An 18,947-nucleotide genomic window follows, 5' to 3' on the forward strand; every position below is an offset into this window, starting at 1 on the left:
AGGACATAGAGATGGACCAGCCGTGGCAAGGGAAAAATACCCGATTCTCCACCTGACGCAGCCGGTCTGAGCCGTGCCCCCCCGCGCACACACCTCTTCAGTTGCCCCCAGGGCCCCCGATACTCAATTCGATCACAAAAGGGATTTTGTCTTCAAACCGGGAGCTTTCTAAATTACATCCCTGAATTACCGCAAACCGAACTCTCCGAAAGCACCAAACAAGTTCACGGTCTCTTCTTGTGAGGAATATGTAATTATTAGCGAACTCTATAACCATCCATCAGCAATTAGCATCTGGACGGGCAGGCCCAGCGAGGAGAATTTCCTTGGCTTATTTTATATAACACGTAAGATAAGACAAAGCATACGACTACACCGCAAAGTAAATTAGTCTTTCGTTGAGCACCAAACAGCTCCAACGACACTGCTTTCGGCACCAACCTGTCTCGTTTAATTTCCCTTCAGGCACAGCTAATTTACGCCGCTGCCTGCAGCGCCACGTACCTGCGTTCCCCACGACAGCCCCCCCACTCCCGAACCTCTTTTGTCTCCTCAGCAGAGCTCCATGGCGTTACACAAAGGGAAGCAGCACACATTCCGGGGACTGCAATTCAGTTCCTGCTTCTGTCGGTCAAGCATGTAATTACACCTGTGACAGACAGCATTTTCTAACAACTACCAAGTCCCACTGGAGCGCTGCGGAGGAGAAAGCCGGCACTACCAGAAAACCTCCAGGGACTCAAAGCACGGCCTGGAGCCGATCTCTTTGACTTCCTCCATGCTATTTTCAGTTTCGGTTCTGCCAAAGATACCCCCCCAACAACAAGCCAGAGTCACACACAATCCCAGAATGATATGGGGTTGGAAGGGACCTCTGGAGACCATCCAGTCCAACCCCCTACCAAAGCAGGTCCACCCAGAGCAGGTCCCACAGGAACGTGTCCAGGTGGGTTTGAATGTCTCCAGAGAAGGAGACTCCACCACCTCTCTGGGCAGCCTCTTCCAGGGCTCTGCCACCCTCACAGGAAAGAAGTTCCTCCTCATGTTCAGATGGAACTTCCCATGTTCCAGTTTGTGCCCGTTTCCTCTTGTCCTGTCCCTGGGCACCACTGAAAAAAGACTGGCCCCATCCTCCTGACACCCACCCTTGAAGTATTTATAGGCGTTGATCAGATCCCCCCTCAGTCTTCTCTTCTCCAGACTAAACAGACCCAACTCCCTCAGCCTTTCCTCATCAGAGAGATGCTCCAGGCCCCTCAGCATCTTTGTAGTCCTCTGCTGTACCCTCTCCAGCAGTTCCCTGTCCTTCTTGAACTGGGGAGCCCAGAACTGGTCCCAGTGCTCCAGATGGGGCCTCCCCAGAGCAGAGTAGAGGGGGAGGATGACCTCCCTCCACCTGCTGGCCACACTCTTCCTGATGCCCCCCAGGATGCCATTGGCCTTCTTGGCCACAAGGGCACATTGCTGGCTCATGGGCATCCTGTTCTTTGGGTCCCACGTTCCACAGAAGGAGCGGAAGGTCACGCAGTGCAACCCACAGTGTAACGATGGAGGGGGGGTCCGAGCCCCTCCCCAGGCCCGTGTTCCAAAAACAGTTAACCTTTGTCCAAGCTCCTTTATTAACTGCATGGATGAGCCAAAATTTTTTATAAAATTTGGTTATAGATTCGCAACACACCTGAAAAAGTTGCGAGCCTTCAGGGGATGACATCCATGCACTCCAAGACCAGTAATTAAGAAACCCTGTTAAGTGGCAGCAGGGGTTTTCTAAGCACCCCCTGATCAGCTTACAGAGGTGTGATGCGATGGCACAAAGGAGACTCCCTGACGAGTAACTAATCTCAAGAACCGCTTCCAGCTGAAGGCACCACACTCTTCCATGAAGCTGGTGCTGTTTGTTATAAACTGTCACCCAAAACCGCAGGATTTTTTTTTAGTTATACATCAAAGGCACTGAAAGTGAGGAACTTTAAGTCATTTGCTTTCTTATCAAAGTAGCTTTGTATTTCTCCGAAGACGAGCAGATAGCGAAACTGTTTCCTGCAAACCACCAGTTCCTGGTTTTGTTACAAGATCTACCTGAAGTAGGCATTTTCTGACACGATTCTCATCACGGGATGGAGGGACCATCCCACCAGTCCTTGGTGTAATTCCGCAGCAGGTGACACGCTCAGCACACAGAGGAAGGAACTCCCGGGGCCGGCCACTTTGGGAAAAAAAAACAACTGTCTTTATCTCAACCCATGAGTTTTACCTTTCCCCCTCCCCCCCGATTCTCTCCCCCATCCCACCGGGGCAGTAAGCGAATGGCGGTGTGGTACCCAGCTGCCGGCTGGGTTAAACCCCAGCACCGTGGGGTCTCTCTCTTAAAGAGCCTGCAGACAGAGCTGTGTGTTTGTCCCGAGCCGTGATGTGAGATTAAGCGGCGCCTGCGCGGTGCCCATCAGAGCATCACTGAGACTGTAAAGTCCTGCCCAGTCCCAGAAGCGGCTCTGAGACGTGTCCACGTTAAACTTCCGCAGTGCTGTGATAACATCAGAAAAAAAACCCCAAAGCAGTTGAAAACCCTCTATTCTGCGACATGGGCCTAACCGTCTAAGCTAAAAACTACCCGACCGTCTCACTGCAAGGCTTTTGGCAGAGGCGGCATCTGCGCTGGCAACACACACAGAGGTGCCCCCCCCAAAGTTTTAACGGTCATCACTATCCTTCCGTGGATACGGATGTTGGCAGAAACCGCTGATTTAAAGTAAGGTACTTTAAATGTAATTTACTCTACAACTGTATTTTTTCCCACTTTAGAAACTTAATCAAACCTGAGGTCCAGAAGGGGGATGAGGGGTTGTCCTCCTTTTCCTCCGCTCCTGGCGTTTTTTTCAGACAGTGAGACAAAAGATAAAATTCTGACCATTTCCAGAGTAATCCAAGCTGGTCATTAAAAGACAACTATTATTCAGCAAGTCACCAAGCGATGGTGTATCTTGGAATTCCAGTGCGAATAACAGACAAAGCATTTGATCTAGTATTTCATGACTATAGTGCCACTTTTGTTTAAAAGAGAACAGAAATTACCTTATGCCAGAGGGAAGTCACCCCAGGCTTACCCTTAACAGACAGTTTTGCTACTTGCCTCTGGCAGGTTTACCTTGCACGGCAAAAATTCCCGCAGCTAAAGCGAGCCCCACACCCCCGGCAGCATTATGTTCATCAGCAGAGAATAAATCACAGAGGTTTTAAGAGAAAAATTTCTCTTTTAAAGCCTTTTGATGAATTCTCACTAATTGTTGGCCCGGTGAAGCAGATCCTCCCCGCAGCACAGCCCGGAGAAGAAGGTTCTCCTCCTCTGAGGTGCCAGCCCCGGCTTCAGGGAGCTGCGCGGGAACATACGGCACGTCTACATTTTGTTGTCTCTCACAATAAAGCCACAAGTTGTTAAAAGCAAAGTGTGAGATCAGAAAGATTCGCGCGGAGAGCGAGAGCAACCAGGGAAGGAAGAGCCTTCACAGAGCCTCTGCGAACACCGAGCTGTACGTTTCACACGTTGCTTGCTTACTACAAACAACAATAAGCAAAATAAAACCACCGCAGAGTATGCTGTAAGAAAATAAACTCAGTTTTAAAAAAAGAAAAAAAAGAAAGAAAAAAAAGGCCCCACAGTAAATTCTTCAGTCTTTTGAGTGTTGGGTGTGCTCTGCACAAAACAACGCCAGAAATCCATAAACCGACAGTTAAAAATGAAGTGTCTGGTTGGTTGGGTTTTTTTTTTTTTTGCTGTTTTACAGTTTAATGCAAAAATGTCAAGTATGCAGCCCTAGAAAACAAGAAAACTGAGGATAAAAAAAGGAAATTATGTCCTAGGCCATCAACACAACTAACTGCAGCCGCGGAAGCGTCTGGAATCAATACAGGGGGGAAAAGAAGACAACAACCAGAATCTACATTTTTAAAAAAGGCAGCGGGCAACGCTCAGGTGACATCAGGAGGGGAATTGAGGGAAAATGGTGAAGAAAGGTTGGGTTGGGTGTTCCAGATCCCACCGTACTGCCGGGCTACCGAGGCAGTGGCAAGCAGATCTTAGAGAAAGGCCACGAACCTGCCCTGTGGCTCCTCTGAATCCCAAAGGCTACCCTCTGCCAGCTGCCTTGGCCAGGGCAGGGGGCTGGTGGCCCATGGACCTCCACGGTTCCCATCCCCGGGCTGCGGGGAGATAAATCCAGCTTTCTCCCAGCTCAGAAATGCGTGGGTCTTAACGGCACGGCTTAACTGCAGGGGCTCTCCAGGGCTTAGAGACAAAGCAAGCCTCTGAACTGGGAAAATAAAATAAATAAAAGTTATATATGGGCACAGGAGGCCTGTTTTAAGATTCATTTTTAAGCCAAAAGAGTGAAGAAAAATTTACTTTATGCTACGCGCTGTCTTTCTGTTTTAATCCATTTATTCAAAGTGCTGCTCAAAAAACTTCCCACTAATCTCTCTCATGTTTTATAAATCGCTGTTGGTCTTCTCCAGCAACACACATCGGTCTCTCTTCTGGGAGCTCCTGAGCTTTATGAAATCAGCAAAACGCCTCTCTCCATCATTCCTGGAAGGATTTCACACATCAACCAGCCAACGTTAGCAGCTCGGTACATTTTACAAAGTGAATAATTTGGGGATTGTGAATGATTTGAATTACGTGCCAGTATGACATCAAGGTGGCAGTTTTCAGTCCATCTACCAGATTAACAGAGGGGAGAAAACTGAGCGACTACTTCAGGGCAAAAGGCTGAGCAAGGAGGAATAAAGAGCCACACGGTCGGGTGCTCTCACGCTCCAGAGGCCACACCAAACCATCCTCCTCGGCTCCACCGCGCTTGGCCACACTGCTGAATTACCAGCTTCTTCAAGAGCGCTCTAAATCTCCAGATTCACGAGTTCTCTCTGCTTTGCCCTTGTGAAAAAATACAATATTAAAATATTCCAGATGTTCTGTTTAAGAAGTCCGTGCACAATAAAACCCACTGGACAATCACCACAGTTCAAATTAATGAACTGGTATTTTCGGGCTTCTAAGCAAGCAGAGTCAACATGTCAATACCCAAACAAACATGTCAATACCCAAACAAACATGTCAATACCCAAACAAACATGTCAATACCCAAACAAACATGTCAATACCCAAACAAACATGTCAATACCCAAACAAACATGTCAATACCCAAACATGTCAATACCCAAACATGTCAATACCCAAACATGTCAATACCCAAACATGTCAGACTCCATCTTTAAGACGACTGTGAGTTTATAAAAATATAAAGATGATTAGAAGCTGGATAAAACTTTGGCATTATTCTTTTCCTATCAGAAAGGCCATGATCCAGATGGATGAGACAGGAGTTTGGTGGTATGACTTTCAAAAGCCTCTATAGCTTACTGCTTTTTAAACAGATAATGTGAATAGTAAATTTGAAATACAGGTATTTTATCAAATAAAAGGTACTACTAGGTCTACAACAACAGTCTGAATACTAATCACAACCCAGTCTGAATATTAAAAGATATCCTTTCAATGTGAAGCGGCACTTTATGCCCTTGAGATTAGGCACTGAATACTGCGGCAGATGGAAACTGGGGAGGGGAACGTAAAAAATTACAGACGTGCAGGGACTGAGAAGCGCGGCCGCACGTGTAACACCAGATAATTCCCAAAATCCGGGCCTTCCGCTCGCTTTATCATATGGAAATACCCCAGCGATCCCACAGGTCTCCTGAATCAAACCCAGAGAGTAAAATCAGCTTCTGCTCTCACTAGAACATTTTCTATATAAAAACAGACACCTGTAAGGTCCCGGTCCCGGTGGTCTGGGAGGGGTTCGTAATGATTCCGAGGGTGCGATTAATCGCACCCTCGGAATCATTACGAACCCCTCCCAGACCACCGGGACCTTACATTTTTGAACAGGATCTTACATACAGGAACACCAGGTACTTTTTTTTATTTTTTTTTAATAGATCGCTCATGTCCTGCAAGTTCAACAGGGCTGAAGGAAATTTCAACTCTTAACAGAGCAGACAGACACCATTCGACAATACAGCAGGCTATTAGGAACGTGGGGGAAGAGAAGGAAATCGCCCGCGTCGTTCCCCGCTGTTACAATTTTTTTACTCTTAGTTGGAAAATGCTGAATTCCACCTTAAAAGTGCAATGCTGTCCCTTAGCCTTCAGGTGCTTTTTCATAGAATCATGGAATCACAGAATGGTTTGGGTTGGAAGGGACCTTAAAGACCACCCAGTGCCACCCCCTGCCCTGGGCAGGGACACCTCCCACCAGACCAGGTTGCTCCAAGCCCCCTCCAACCTGGCCTTGAACCCCTCCAGGGATGGGGCAGCCACAGCTTCTCTGGGCAACCTGGGCCAGGCTCTCACCACCCTCACAGCAAAGAAGTTCTTCCCCAGATCTCATCTCAATCTCCCCTCTTTCAGTGTCAAACCCTTCCCTTCCCAAAACCCAAACCCAAAATCAGGGCTCCCCTCCCTGATCCAGAGTCCCTCCCCATCTCTCCTGGAGCCCCTTTAGGGACTGGAAGGGGCTCTAAGGTCTCCCCGGAGCCTTCTCTTCTCCAGGCTGAACCCCCCCAACTCTCTCAGCCTGTCATTCTTTATGAATATACCGGAGATGCAATTAGGCTCTTTTTCAGGCTTTGTCATCCCTCACTGAGCAAGATAAATTTCTGAAGTCCCCTGCTTTACGATAGAATTAACCAAGAAAAAGGACAGATTAAGAGCAGTGAGTTGCTGCAGCTCCTCCTGCAAACTCACTTGCCTTAAGCAGAACCCACCAGACACGTTCCAGATGAAGGCTCCTCGGTGAGTGATAAAATGATGCTCACAATTCCTGTGATGCTCACAATTCCATGGCAGGGGGGTTGGAACTCGATGATCTTTAAGGTGTCTTCCAACTCTAACCATTCTATGATTCCCTGCTGCTACCCAAATATTTCACCCCATGTACCTAGAATGCCGTTCCCTACCCTGGGCTGCTCCTCTCACCCCGTTGCCAGCAAGTCCTTCCCTGCCGTCCCCTACAAACGAGTCACTGTTCCACCACGAAACTCCTGAGCTGGTAAATCCTCCCGGTCATCCCTATTTCACTCTAGTCCCCGGCAAGGACGAGGCTTCCCCACTCCCCACCAGACGCAGGTGTCGGCGGCGCGCTCCGAGACAGAACTGCTGAAATTTTTAACAAGGTCTCCTGTCTTATCCCAGGCAGACGCTGATTTAGCCTGACATATGCTACCTCTCATAAAGCCGTTTACGTGTATCCCACTTCTCCATTTGCCTCCCTGCCTTTGATTCTTCCTGAAGTTTTGTTCTATTGCTTTGCTACAGGAAAAAAAGAGAATAATAATTTTCAAGCCGCCAGAACCAACTCTTCTCTACTTTCTGAAAAACAGCTACTGCACTTGCCCTTCTGCAGTTAGATACCATCTCTGTTTCGATAGCGTTCTGTTTGCTTTGAAATGTTTGCTACAAGACCTTTTAAAATACAGCTTCTTTCACCCAGTCCCCTACAAATCCGAGCACTAAGAACTTCTAGGTCTCATCTTCACCGTAAGAATTTCCACTGTCAGAGTTTCCACCCGTACACATTTATTTCACTCTTAGTCCCAGTTCCACGTTCAACGTGATCAACTGCACCAAAAACGAAGGCAAAATGTTAATATAAAGTGGGGGTGACAGCTCTACTCGTAGCCTCACGCTCACCGCATAACACCCAACTCGCTCTCTTCTTTCATTTTTAATGGATAAATAGCTTTTAACTACTTGGATTATTTTCCTTTACAAGGTCAAACTCAGCTTGACTTCTGGCAAAATCTTGTTTGCACTTTAAGGCTTCTGAACTCTCTGACAGTCTTCATTTTTTAAACAACCATTTCTGCCAGTCCTTGCAAGTTCCTGGCCAGCTTCTGGTGTTCTCTTTGGCCGGCTCTTCCCCTGATTAGCTCTGCAGTTATTCTGCTCGTGTGCTCTGCTGCTTCTTGGGAGGCAAATCCTACGCCCTTCTTCTAATTCTGAATCAAAGAGGTTGCAAGAGCCCCACCGTCAGCTCCCTCAGCTCTTCCGTCCAGCTCATTCCAAGCCCTTTCCCTGCAGTTCCCCACTCTGCATTTTTGAAATTCAAAACCTTCAATTGGAAGCTCCTTTCAATCTAAACCGCATAAACCTCTGATGCCAATTATTCAATCCAAACTTGGTTTCTACAAACGGCTCTTCTAGAATGTCCCCAATGCCCACAGAACCCAGTTTAAAGCAACACGATTTCTTTTTAGTTCAATGACCGTGTGTGAACACTGCACCCAGGAGTAACCGGCCCCAAGAATCAGTAGCGAAATTATGACCTACACAAGAGTTAAAGTTTCCACAGCACACTGAGGCAGGCAATAACTTTATTCCATCTACTGTGTCCCAGTAACTCCGTGCACACTTCATATAAGAAAACTCTTTTGCATCCGAAATCACTGCTCGTGAAGACCCATCCAGTGAGAGAACACAATCCCAGCTCCATAACGCGCTTCACGGAGGAGATAACCGCGTAGAACAGACTCACCTTTAATAACCAACATAGCAACTTGCTCTGGAATGCCTTATCCCTTTCTGTTGTTCTTCATCTAAGAGTAGCCAGGCTTTGAATCCTTAGTATTTACTCCTCTCTCCTTTCCAGGACAAATATAGATATACAAAAGGTTCTGCCTTTCACAACATGATCTTTCATAATAAACGTAACTGAAATGAAAGACCAGGTCCCACGGATGCTCTCTAGATCCTACCACCAGAAGAGAGAACCTGGGTTCACATCATTAACTTTTACAAATAATCAGTGTCAGCATCACAATCCCTGCAGCACAACACATTTTGTTACCAATAAAAGTAATTGGTATTTTTATCATTACTAATAAAAGTAGAACTTAGAATTTCCTGTACTTCACAATACCCGAGAAAAGCATAAGTCATTTTATGCAGCAGAGCACCGACGTTTCGAGCTACTTAAGGCATAGCTCAGAATCCCAAACTACTTCTCAAGTCGAGACTGATGGAGCTAATCCCCAACCTACCGTCCATTTCACAGAATTCAAATACCAGCATAAAGGGTCAGTGATTTATTCAGCGTTACAGTAGACGAAGCCTAAGCTGACTCAATATCTAGTTTCATGCTTTAGCCAAAACCACCATCCGCTCCCGACGCTGCAAACAGAGCACAGACACAGGAGACAAAACCAAATTTAAGGACAGGAAAATACTCTTCCATTGAGTTCAGAAGGAAGCTACACATCTTCTGCAGTCCAAAATAGTTCAACATTTTAACAACAGGTTAATACCACACTAAATATTGAATCAGGCAAAGAAATACTCTCTACTTCTCTTTATAGTTAGCTTCTCCGTAACTGGGGGTTTTTTTTGCTGCTTGGGAGATGAGCAGAACTCAATCTTTATGATTAATGAATTTAATGAGTAAGATTTTATTTTTTCATCCTTCTGCCTCTACTTCATTACTTGCCATAGTCTACAGCATCTCCCTGAAGGGACAGAAAGGTCCTTGGTGGTGACTCAGATCTCTCTGCTCTTCAGCCTCGGTGCTCCTCACGTTGACTTCTTCCACACCCGCCTAAAAACCCCTTGGAAAAACAGTTCAAAGATGTTTATCCAAACCTGCCGAGACCTTCACCCAACAACTTTACGGCACTAACTACCCACTCATCTCACAGATTGCACAGTCAAATGCCCATTTTGTTAATTATTTCCAAGCTCACCTGTGGGAGGGGAGCAGAGGTACAATGCAGTGAAATCAGCCCTAGAGTCTGGGTTGGACTTTTCACACCATTATCCAGCAGAGAAGTTAAGTTCAAATTGCTTCATTTTAATAAAGATAGTTCAGAAAACATTCCTGCATGGCTTTTTGTTCTCCTCTCCCAGTTACGCTATGCACGAGACAACATTCTGGAAGGTGTCAGTGACAGCAGTTGTGCCCACTGACACACCAATCCCCTACAACACAGACGTTCTCACACGGTTGCTGTCTTCTCACACGGTTGCTGTCTACTCAATAACCTCATTTAGTGACCTTGCCTTCCTAAGGCTGCGCTTACTTGGAATTATTCCTTTCCCTGCCAGAAATGATAGGAACATGCCTCCGTATACTCAAGCTACAAAACTGCCTCCAATAACCCAACCCAGCTAATGACCGGACCCCCCAGAGCCCTGCGCTATGACCAGACAGCACCACCTCAGCTAGACTGGTTCAGAATCACTGCAGAAGCAGCTAAATCCTTCCTACAGAGTCACAGTGATATGGGATTGGAAAGGACCTCCAGAGATCATCCAGTCCAACCCCCTGCCAGAGCAGGTCCACCCAGAGCAGGTCCCACAGGAACGTGTCCAGGTGGGTTTGAATGACTCCACCACCTCTCTGGGCAGCCTCTGCCAGGGCTCTGCCACCCTCACAGGAAAGAAGTTCCTCCTCATGTTTGGATGGAACTTCCCATGTTCCAGTTTGTGCCCGTTCCCTCTTGTCCTGTCCCTGGGCACCACTGAAAAGAGACTGGCCCCATCCTCCTGACACCCACCCTTGAAGTATTTAAAGGCGTTGATCAGATCCCCCCTCAGTCTTCTCTTCTCCAGACTCAAAAGACCCAAGTCCCTCAGCCTCTCCTCATCAGAGAGATGCTCCAGGCCCCTCAGCATCTTTGTAGCCCTCTGCTGTACCCTCTCCAGCAGTTCCCTGTCCTTCTTGAACTGGGGAGCCCAGAACTGGTCCCAGTGCCCCAGATGGGGCCTCCCCAGGGCAGAGCAGAGGGGGAGGATGACCTCCCTGCACTCTTCTTGATGCCCCCCAGGATGCCGTTGGCCTTCCTGGCCACAAGGGCACATTACTTTTCTTTGATCTCTTTCAGTAAAGACAGCACCCAGAATTCCTACTTACTTACTGTTTCAGAGCATCAAACGAGAAGCATCTTTTGATTTTCCACAACTTTCCCTGCACTCCTTCCTCCAAGTGCCACCCTCCATGTGGTCCCACCTCTGCTTCCCCAGGGACTAACAGACTGCGAGCTCCGAGGGCACCCGGGACAAAAAGCATCACGTCTCCCCAACCTCCCCATTTCTCCTCCACTCCTCTCTCAATGCAGCTTTTATTCCATTTTCATCCTATCTACAATGCAGACGCTAAAATAATTAAAGCAACGATTCTTCTCCTTTGGCTGAGCTCGTTAGCAGTGCTTTATGCTGAAAAGCATGACAAACGCACTCTTTTATTATTTACACAAATGACTTTTAGAGCATTTTCCTGATGAGCTGTTATTATCACTTGATAATAGTAATCTGAAATGAACACGGCATGAAAATCTTGAGAAGAAAAGAAAAATTTTATACCTAAATAACGGAGAGAATACTCTTACAGCCCATGACAGCAGGACTCAGGCAGACGGCAGCAATACACTGAAGCAATAATGTCACCGTTAGCTCTTTCAAAACAGAAACAGCAGAAAATCCAACCATCTCAGGAATAAAATCAGCGTAATCACTTTTCTGAACCCTTCTCTGCTGGAACTGCAATAAACACGGTAAAACAAACCTCTGCACATACTTGGAAGCTCTTTGAGATGAGGACACCACCTCGTCTGTCAGTGCAGCCTGAGGGGGAAGGCGCTGGGGGCGGCAACTTCCATAATCCTCTGGAATAAAAGTTCTCTCTACTTCTTTTCCAAAAAAAAAAAAAATTAAAGAAAAGCAGCTAGCTTAATGATGGGAGTAATCTAGAGGGAGCACAAACACTGCTGGAATTTTTGGTCCATGATGCAAGCCTGAATAAAATACTAACAAAACAAAACAAAAAAATCCATTATCTTGGCTCAGAATATTTTGTTTCAGTGTAAAAAATGGTCTTTTAGAAGCATGAAGAACACGAGGCCGTTCCCCTCCTTCCACCCCCCAATAAACAGATGTGAAAACCTGCTTGCTTAATTCAGATTAAACAACCTAATAATACAAATCTTACCCCAACTTAAAGCACAGGTGGTGTAAACACAGACTTGGTAAATCACGGTACGCCAAGTTTGACAGTGACACTTCTGTTTGTTGATTTAGTAATTTTCGGTACTAAACTCACACAGTGAAAACACAGACAGTTACAGATGGTTAATTTTAAAACGTTTAGATTTCAAGTAAATTTCAAGCCACATGTGGCTCTTCCCAGAGCCATTGCTGGAAAAAAAAATGCCTATGGTTTTGAATTGTCCATTTGAGACCACGTGCAGGAAAAGCACCTCAGAAGCAAAATACGTTTATACTCTTAGCCCCCAGACTCGGCGGTGACAAGCTGGTACAACACCACAGCAGTTACTCCCGCCAGAACTCAGAATGCTGCATATGACATTCTTAGCTGGAATTTCGAGGTACTTAAAAACAAACTAAAAAAAGCTCTGCGAGAAACACACCCTTCGTTAGGTACGTCAGTCCACTGACTTTGGCCTCTCTGCAGCACTGAGACGTATTCGTGTTTAATCAGGTTTGTAACACGTGAAGATGCTACTAGAAAAGATGGCACTAATTCAGACGCAGGACATTCACAGTCCTCTGCCACCGAGACAGAGCCACGCTGCATTTCACGCCACAGTGTTTAAACACAGGAACTTTAGAGAACATCTGACAGGAGCTGAAGAAAAGCCACCCATGTAAAGCTGTGATTTCCAACGGAAAAAAGCAGCAGCAGCAGCACAAAGGCCATCAAACACCCGCTTCTGCATTCCACCAGGCCAGGCCAGTTCAGTCACCTCGGTCAACACAAGCACGTTAAAGTTCTCAAACTCCACAAACCTCCCCATTTCTGCCAGCTCAGCCGGCCAGCGGGCACTCGAGGAAATGACACGAGCTGGTCGGAGCTCAGCTTCCTCAACCCATTTAAGGTTACGCTCCCTGGCTCACTGTAATAAAAACCTGGATCCAGAGATCCTCTGCAGTCTCTCCGGAGCCGAGATCAGCTTCAAAATCTACTTCAGATAAAGTTGCACCTGAAAACGAACCAAACCGCAGAAAAGAAGCATGTAGAAACCTTACCTTGATTGGAGCACGGCTAAACTGTATTTTTCTGTTGGCTGGGATTTCATCTTCATCGGGCAATCCGTTAATTTCAGAATATTCCATGTCCGGTTCGTAGCAGTTATTTTCATCGCTGTCGTCCTGATCCTCCTGCTCTGTGCCCGTCTCTCCCCAGTCCGAGTTATACCTGGAGCGTACCCGGTACACGCTGTAGTCAGAGTGCATGTACACGTGGGAACCCTGCAAACTGTTCACCTCTTCCTGCGCCTCCTTCTCACTCCCCTCATCGTAACGGGGCTCGGCGGCCTCTGAAACAGCATCCGGGGCAAAAACACCACCCGAACCTGCGTTTCTTGGTACTTCCGCAGCTTCGGGTCTATCAAAGACCCCCTCCGAGCCTTCCTTGTGTGGCGACAAAACCTCGGTCTCTGTTTTTGACTTACTCCTGGCTCCGCTGACCGAGTCCCGCTGGCTGCCTGCAGAGCTCCCAGCAGAACCAGCGCTCCCCTCCGGGCTCTTCTTCCCTTCCTCGGCTGCCCTGGGACCTGCCGAAGCGCCCGTGGACGCCTTCTGCCTGGGCGAGGAGGACGTGCTGCTCTGCTGGGAGGTCTCGGCAGCCGCCAAGCCCGGGCTCTCTTTGGCCGGCGGAGACCACGTGCCCGTTTCCTTCAAAGGGCTGAAACCCTCCAGGTTTGCCGCCGGGGAGGAGAGGTTTGCGACGGGAGAGGAGAGGTTGAGCGGATAGTGGCCGGTGACAGAGTACTCCTCATTGTTTTCCGACTTTTCCACGAGGATGACGTTGTGCGAGTCGGTGTTCTCAAAGACGGCGCTGAGCTGGCTCACGGTTGGGGAGACGGTCTCCGTCCTGGGGCTGAGGCTGTCCAGGGAGTCCATGCTGCCCCGGTGGGACTTGGAGCCGCACCACTCATCCGGGAGATCCTGGGACACGACTTTCTCTTTCTTTGGGGAATAGCGATGGGAATGTCCCGTTTCGTGAGCGTTTCGCTCAAACATCTTGCGAGTTTCCGTAAACTTGGAATAGGAAGGACCATCATGGATAGTATCAAATCTACTAATCCTCTCCGAGACAGACGATTCCAATTTTACGATGGAACCGTCCGCTTTTTCTACAAATTCTTTGGGCCTAATTCGTCTCTGAGGTGAGGGGGGGCCACCCTTCCCCCTGGTTTTGGGGGTAACTCCAGCGCTTTCCGTGGGCTCCATGCCCATCTGCATAAATAAGTTCTTAATCCTATTGACGTTGGAGCCATATTTCCTTCCCCTGCTCTGCGAGGCCTCTCCTTCCTCTTTCGTTTTTTGGTCCCCATCCGATTTCGGTTTGTCAAAGGTGCTTTTCAGCGCCTGGAACTCAGTCCTGTAAGCGTTCCTGTGAGGAGAGGCACTTCGCAGGGTTGATCTTTCTCCCGAAGACTCCGTTTTCATCATGTTTACTCCAGGAGGGCAAGAACCAGCTCACATAGTCCCTGCGGTACCGCTCCGGGTCGCCTGTCACCACCACGATCCTGCCGGAGGAGCCGTTTTCTCAGGGGGCAGTGCCCCTCAGCAGGGCCATCCTCGGCAGAAGACCCGAGGGCAAATATCTAAACACCCGCGGCCGATTCTGACAAAGCAGCAGAACCAAGGACTCTCAAGAACAACGGTGGATTTAACCTGCAACAGAAAGGAGGGGGTTCTGAATCACACCAGGTACTTGTACATCTTTACACCTAAGCCACGATTTCCAGTTACCGTTATTTGGCGTGTTTATGAGGAATATTAAAAAAGAATAGAAGCTAACAGACAGAATACAAGCTAACACTGCACAGGCACACGAAAGCTCCTCATCACAAACTTCTTCAGACCGATTGTCGCATAATTTGCAATCTGTGATACCATTCTGTAGTGAAAGAAGGGATTATCGCATCTTACCGCTCACAAAGTACCACGCCACAAACACGGGTGCAAGGGGAAGGCAGCGTGACCAGAAAAATAACGCTATTTCTGCATTATGCATTATACTTCTGCTTAGGGAGGTCGTTCTCCCCCCTCTGCTCTGCACTGGTGGGGCCACAACTGGAATACTGCGTCCAGTTCTGGGCTCCCCAGTTCAAGAGAGACAGGGAACTACTGGAGAGAGTCCAGCGTAGGGCAACTAAGATGATGGAGGGATTGGAGCATCTCCCTGATGAGGAAAGGCTGAGAGAGCTGGGGCTCTTTAGCCTGGAGAAGAGAAGGCTGAGGGGAGACCTTATCAATGCTTATAAGTATCTGAAGGGTGGGTTGAAGGATGATGGAGCCAGACTCTTTTCAGTGGTTCCCAGTGACAGGACCAGGGGCAACGGGCACAAGCTGGAACATGGGAAGTTCCATTCAAATAAGAGGAAAAACTTCTTTCCGGTGAGGGTGGCAGAGCCCTGGAACAGGCTGCCCAGGGAGGGTGTGGAGTCCCCTTCTCTGGAGATCTTCAAGCCCCGCCTGGATGCAGTCCCGAGTGATGTGCTCTGGGCAACCCTGCTTTGGCAGGGGAGTTGGACAAGATGATCTCTAGAGGTCCCTTCCAACTCTGACAATTCTGTGATTATGGAACTTTTCTAAAAAAATAATAATAAAAAAAAAAACCAACAAAATCTCTCAGTTACTTACATCTAACCCTAAAATAATTCATGCAAACGTGATGGTTCTGCTTCCCCAGGGCACCGCAGGACAGCCCTTGCCCTCCCAGAGGAGCGTAATGGTAGAAACACCATCAGACCTGGCACACACAGCAACGCAAAATGCAACGGGCAGCTGCGGGGAATCAGGCAAACTGCACCCAAAGTTACCACCCTCGGCTGACACGGCAAGAAAGTGAAACCCAGGTAAGAGAAAGTTGCCCCCGCCCCAGGGCCAAGGGTTTTGGAACCACCTGGAGGAGCCGCAGGAACGGAGCCGGGGGCTGGATCCGTTCCCACGCCCCAGCCCTAGAGGAGGGGGGGGGCGGATCGCAGGGGATGCCCTACCGGACACCACCCCCACCCCCCCCCCCGCATCCTTCCCCGCATCCTTCCCCGCATCCTTCCCCGCATCCTTCCCCGCATCCCCGAGAACCAACCCCCCCCACCCCCCCCCCCCTTCCCGTCTCATTTCGGGCGCCGCAACCGGGAACCGGGAACACACACACACACACACACACACCCCGCCCAAGGCGACGGAGGAGGGAGATGCCGATGGCCACGGGCGATTGAAAACCGAGACCGGAGGCGATGAACTTAAGCCGGGAGGACACCACCGGAGCCCCGGCGGGGCGGCGCGGAGCACCCGAGGAGGAGCCGGAGGCTCCTCCTCGGGGCTCCGCGCCGCCCCGCCGGGGCTAGAAGCGCTGAGCCCCGGTCGGCACGGGAAACAAAAGCCCGGTGAAAAGGGGCTGCCCCCCCCCCCCACCCGCCGAGCCCGCCGCCTCTCCCCCCACCGAGCGCCCACGCCGCCTTACCCAACCGGAGAGCCGCCGGGGCCGGGCTCCCCCTTCCCCAGCCTCAGCGCCGCCGCCGCTCCTCCGGCGGCCCGGAGAAGGGCGGCCGCCCGCCTACCGGGAGGCGGCAACGGCGGGGCACCGACACGGCTCCGCGCACACACACACCCGCGGAGGGAGGCAGCGCGGGGGGGGGGGGGGAGGAAAGAGAACCGCCGTCCGTCCGTCCGTCCGTCCCCCCCCCCCCCGCCGCAGCCCGCCCCTCCGCCGCCGCGGCAGCCCCGAGCCGCCCGCCCGCTCGCCCGTCCGTTCTCCCCGCCGAGCCGCCCGCCGCCGGCGGCTGACAGGTGCCTCACCTCCCGGGCGAGCCGCAGTGGTTCGCTCCGCCGGGGGGGGGGGGGGGGGGGGAAGGGGGAGGCGGGCAGCCGCGCTGCCGCTGCAGTCCGCCGGCGGGCGGGCGGGCGGGGACCGCCGAGCGGCGGGGAGGCCGGGCCCCGGCGGAGGGCTCGCCCCACGCCTCCTTCCTTACCCTCGGGAACGCTCCGTTTCCAGCCCGACACCCTCCCCCCCCCCCGCCCGCCCCCAGCGCCGGGGACCGGGCCGCCCGCCTCCCCGTGGGAACGCTCGGTTTGCAGCCCGACACCCCCCCTCGCCGTGCCGCGGAGCGGAGCGGGCGGGCGCCTGGCTCCCCGCGGGAGGGCGGCGGGGCCGGGTCAGCCCCCGTTATAGGGCAGCGGCGGGAGCGCGGTACAGACTCCGCACCCGGCGGGTTCCGCCCCCCGCAAAGAGCCGTGTGCGGGGAACGGAGCCGGGCGCGGCGCCCCGCGGGTCCCGGGGCTGAGCGTGGGTCGCCCCCCGAGCGCCACCCCAGCCCCCGCGCCTTTGGCGTTCGCCAGCCGGGCCGGCTCGCCGCCAGACAGAGCTTTGGGCTCGGTGCGGCGAGTAAGGGAAAACTTAATTGCGGAAAGGTGCAATCCCTAGGTAATTTGTGAAATTGGCAACGGGAGAAGGTAATGACTTAATCACATAGCAACTCCTCAGCAAAGTTCATTAAACTAATTGCATAAATATCCAGAAAATGGCCCGGGGATGTACGTCGCAAATTCTGAAAGCTAATTATTATGCACACAGATTGAAGGCAGGAGGGACTGAAAATAAAGACGTTAGGTAGAGAGGCTCACAAACTTGATTCATTAGCTGTAACGAGACGGAGGCGTGGGTGCCACGGCCGCTCCAGCTGCTCACAGGTGTCCATCTCCGGTTCATCTCATTTGCACCAAGGGCACGCAGCTCAAAAAGTTTGCCTCGATAACGTTTAAATAACCAGCACGTTAATAGCGACCAGGCCAACAACAAATCTCCTAAAACAGACTTGAAAACCAGCGTTTTGATAAATATCCACGGGAGAGGCCAGGAGGGGTTTTTAGTTGCAGAAATCTCCGTTTCTGAGCCCATTTCCCCAAGCAGACGGATGAGGGAGCGGCTGCTCCCTGGCTCCTGATGGTGAGGAGTCTCCCGGCCGATTCCCTGCACAAGGAATATTGCAACCCACCAGGACGTTCCCCATGAAACTCTACCCATCAGATAACGCACCGGATCCGCAGCCCGGGCTCTGGCAGCGCCTCTCTACCGGCACGCGCGTGCAGTAGGAGCTGTAGGAGCGCTTGGAGAGCTGCTTGACTCCCGAAGGTAAAGGTACCTCGACAGAGCTTCAAGTGTCATCGGAGCACAGGGATCTAAAGCAGGAACTTCAGCATTTTCTTTCCCTGGTGAATCCCGGCGGAGCGTGCGGGGCGGTGCGAGAGCCTGGCCTATACCAGGTGTGTGCCTGGAAGAGATCTGTAATTCACACGCACAAGCCAAAAAAGGGGACACGAGCAAACATTAAGCAGTCTATGAAACTACTGAAGCAATTTTAAAGAGACTAATTCACATCCAATTATGTAAAGATCATTAGGAAAGTGTCCACTGCCGTGTCTGTACAACCAGAGCCACAAATACTATTAAATCCTTTTTCGAAGAGAAGTTCTGCAGACAGCGTGGCCACCTGTGACCCCCAATACGGATTTTAAACAACGTACCCGAGAAAACATCTGTATTATTTCCTGGCAGAATAGCACACGCTCCCTCTACGTTCTGCGTTGGTAGAAGGTAAGGAAAGGAGGCGACTCGCTGGTGCTGGTAGAAGCAGCACACAAGGTGCACACAAGAAAGCTCCAGCTTTCCTTGGTGAGAGAGAGAATATATCACATTTCTGCTCTCCTGGAACGCGGTGTGGGTGGGCAGCACAGACCTCCGAGCAGACAGTACCCAGCTTTGACGCGCAACCTAATGCAAAGTTATTGTAAGTTATTTCACATTCCTCTGATACCCCCCTCGGGTTCCACACTGCCAAGATTAGTGGAAACTCCTGGCAGATTTGGC

At 50.4% G+C, this 18,947-nt stretch overlaps 1 protein-coding gene across 3 annotated transcripts in view; it reads right to left on the reverse strand.

Annotated features, from left to right (window-relative positions):
- The window catches only part of PPP1R9A (protein phosphatase 1 regulatory subunit 9A), a 111,111-nt gene extending 96,590 nt beyond the window's left edge, over positions 1 to 14,521 (reverse strand). For all 3 annotated transcript variants that reach the window (XM_074150809.1, XM_074150811.1, XM_074150810.1), the window contains exon 1: positions 13,094 to 14,521. In XM_074150809.1, coding sequence (XP_074006910.1) covers positions 13,094 to 14,521 — 1,428 coding nt within the window. The remainder of the gene's footprint in view (positions 1 to 13,093) is intronic.
- Positions 14,522 to 18,947: the final 4,426 nt, after the last annotated feature.

Source organism: Numenius arquata, chromosome 7 (assembly GCF_964106895.1).
Source record: "Numenius arquata chromosome 7, bNumArq3.hap1.1, whole genome shotgun sequence".
NCBI classification, from domain to species: domain Eukaryota; kingdom Metazoa; phylum Chordata; class Aves; order Charadriiformes; family Scolopacidae; genus Numenius; species Numenius arquata.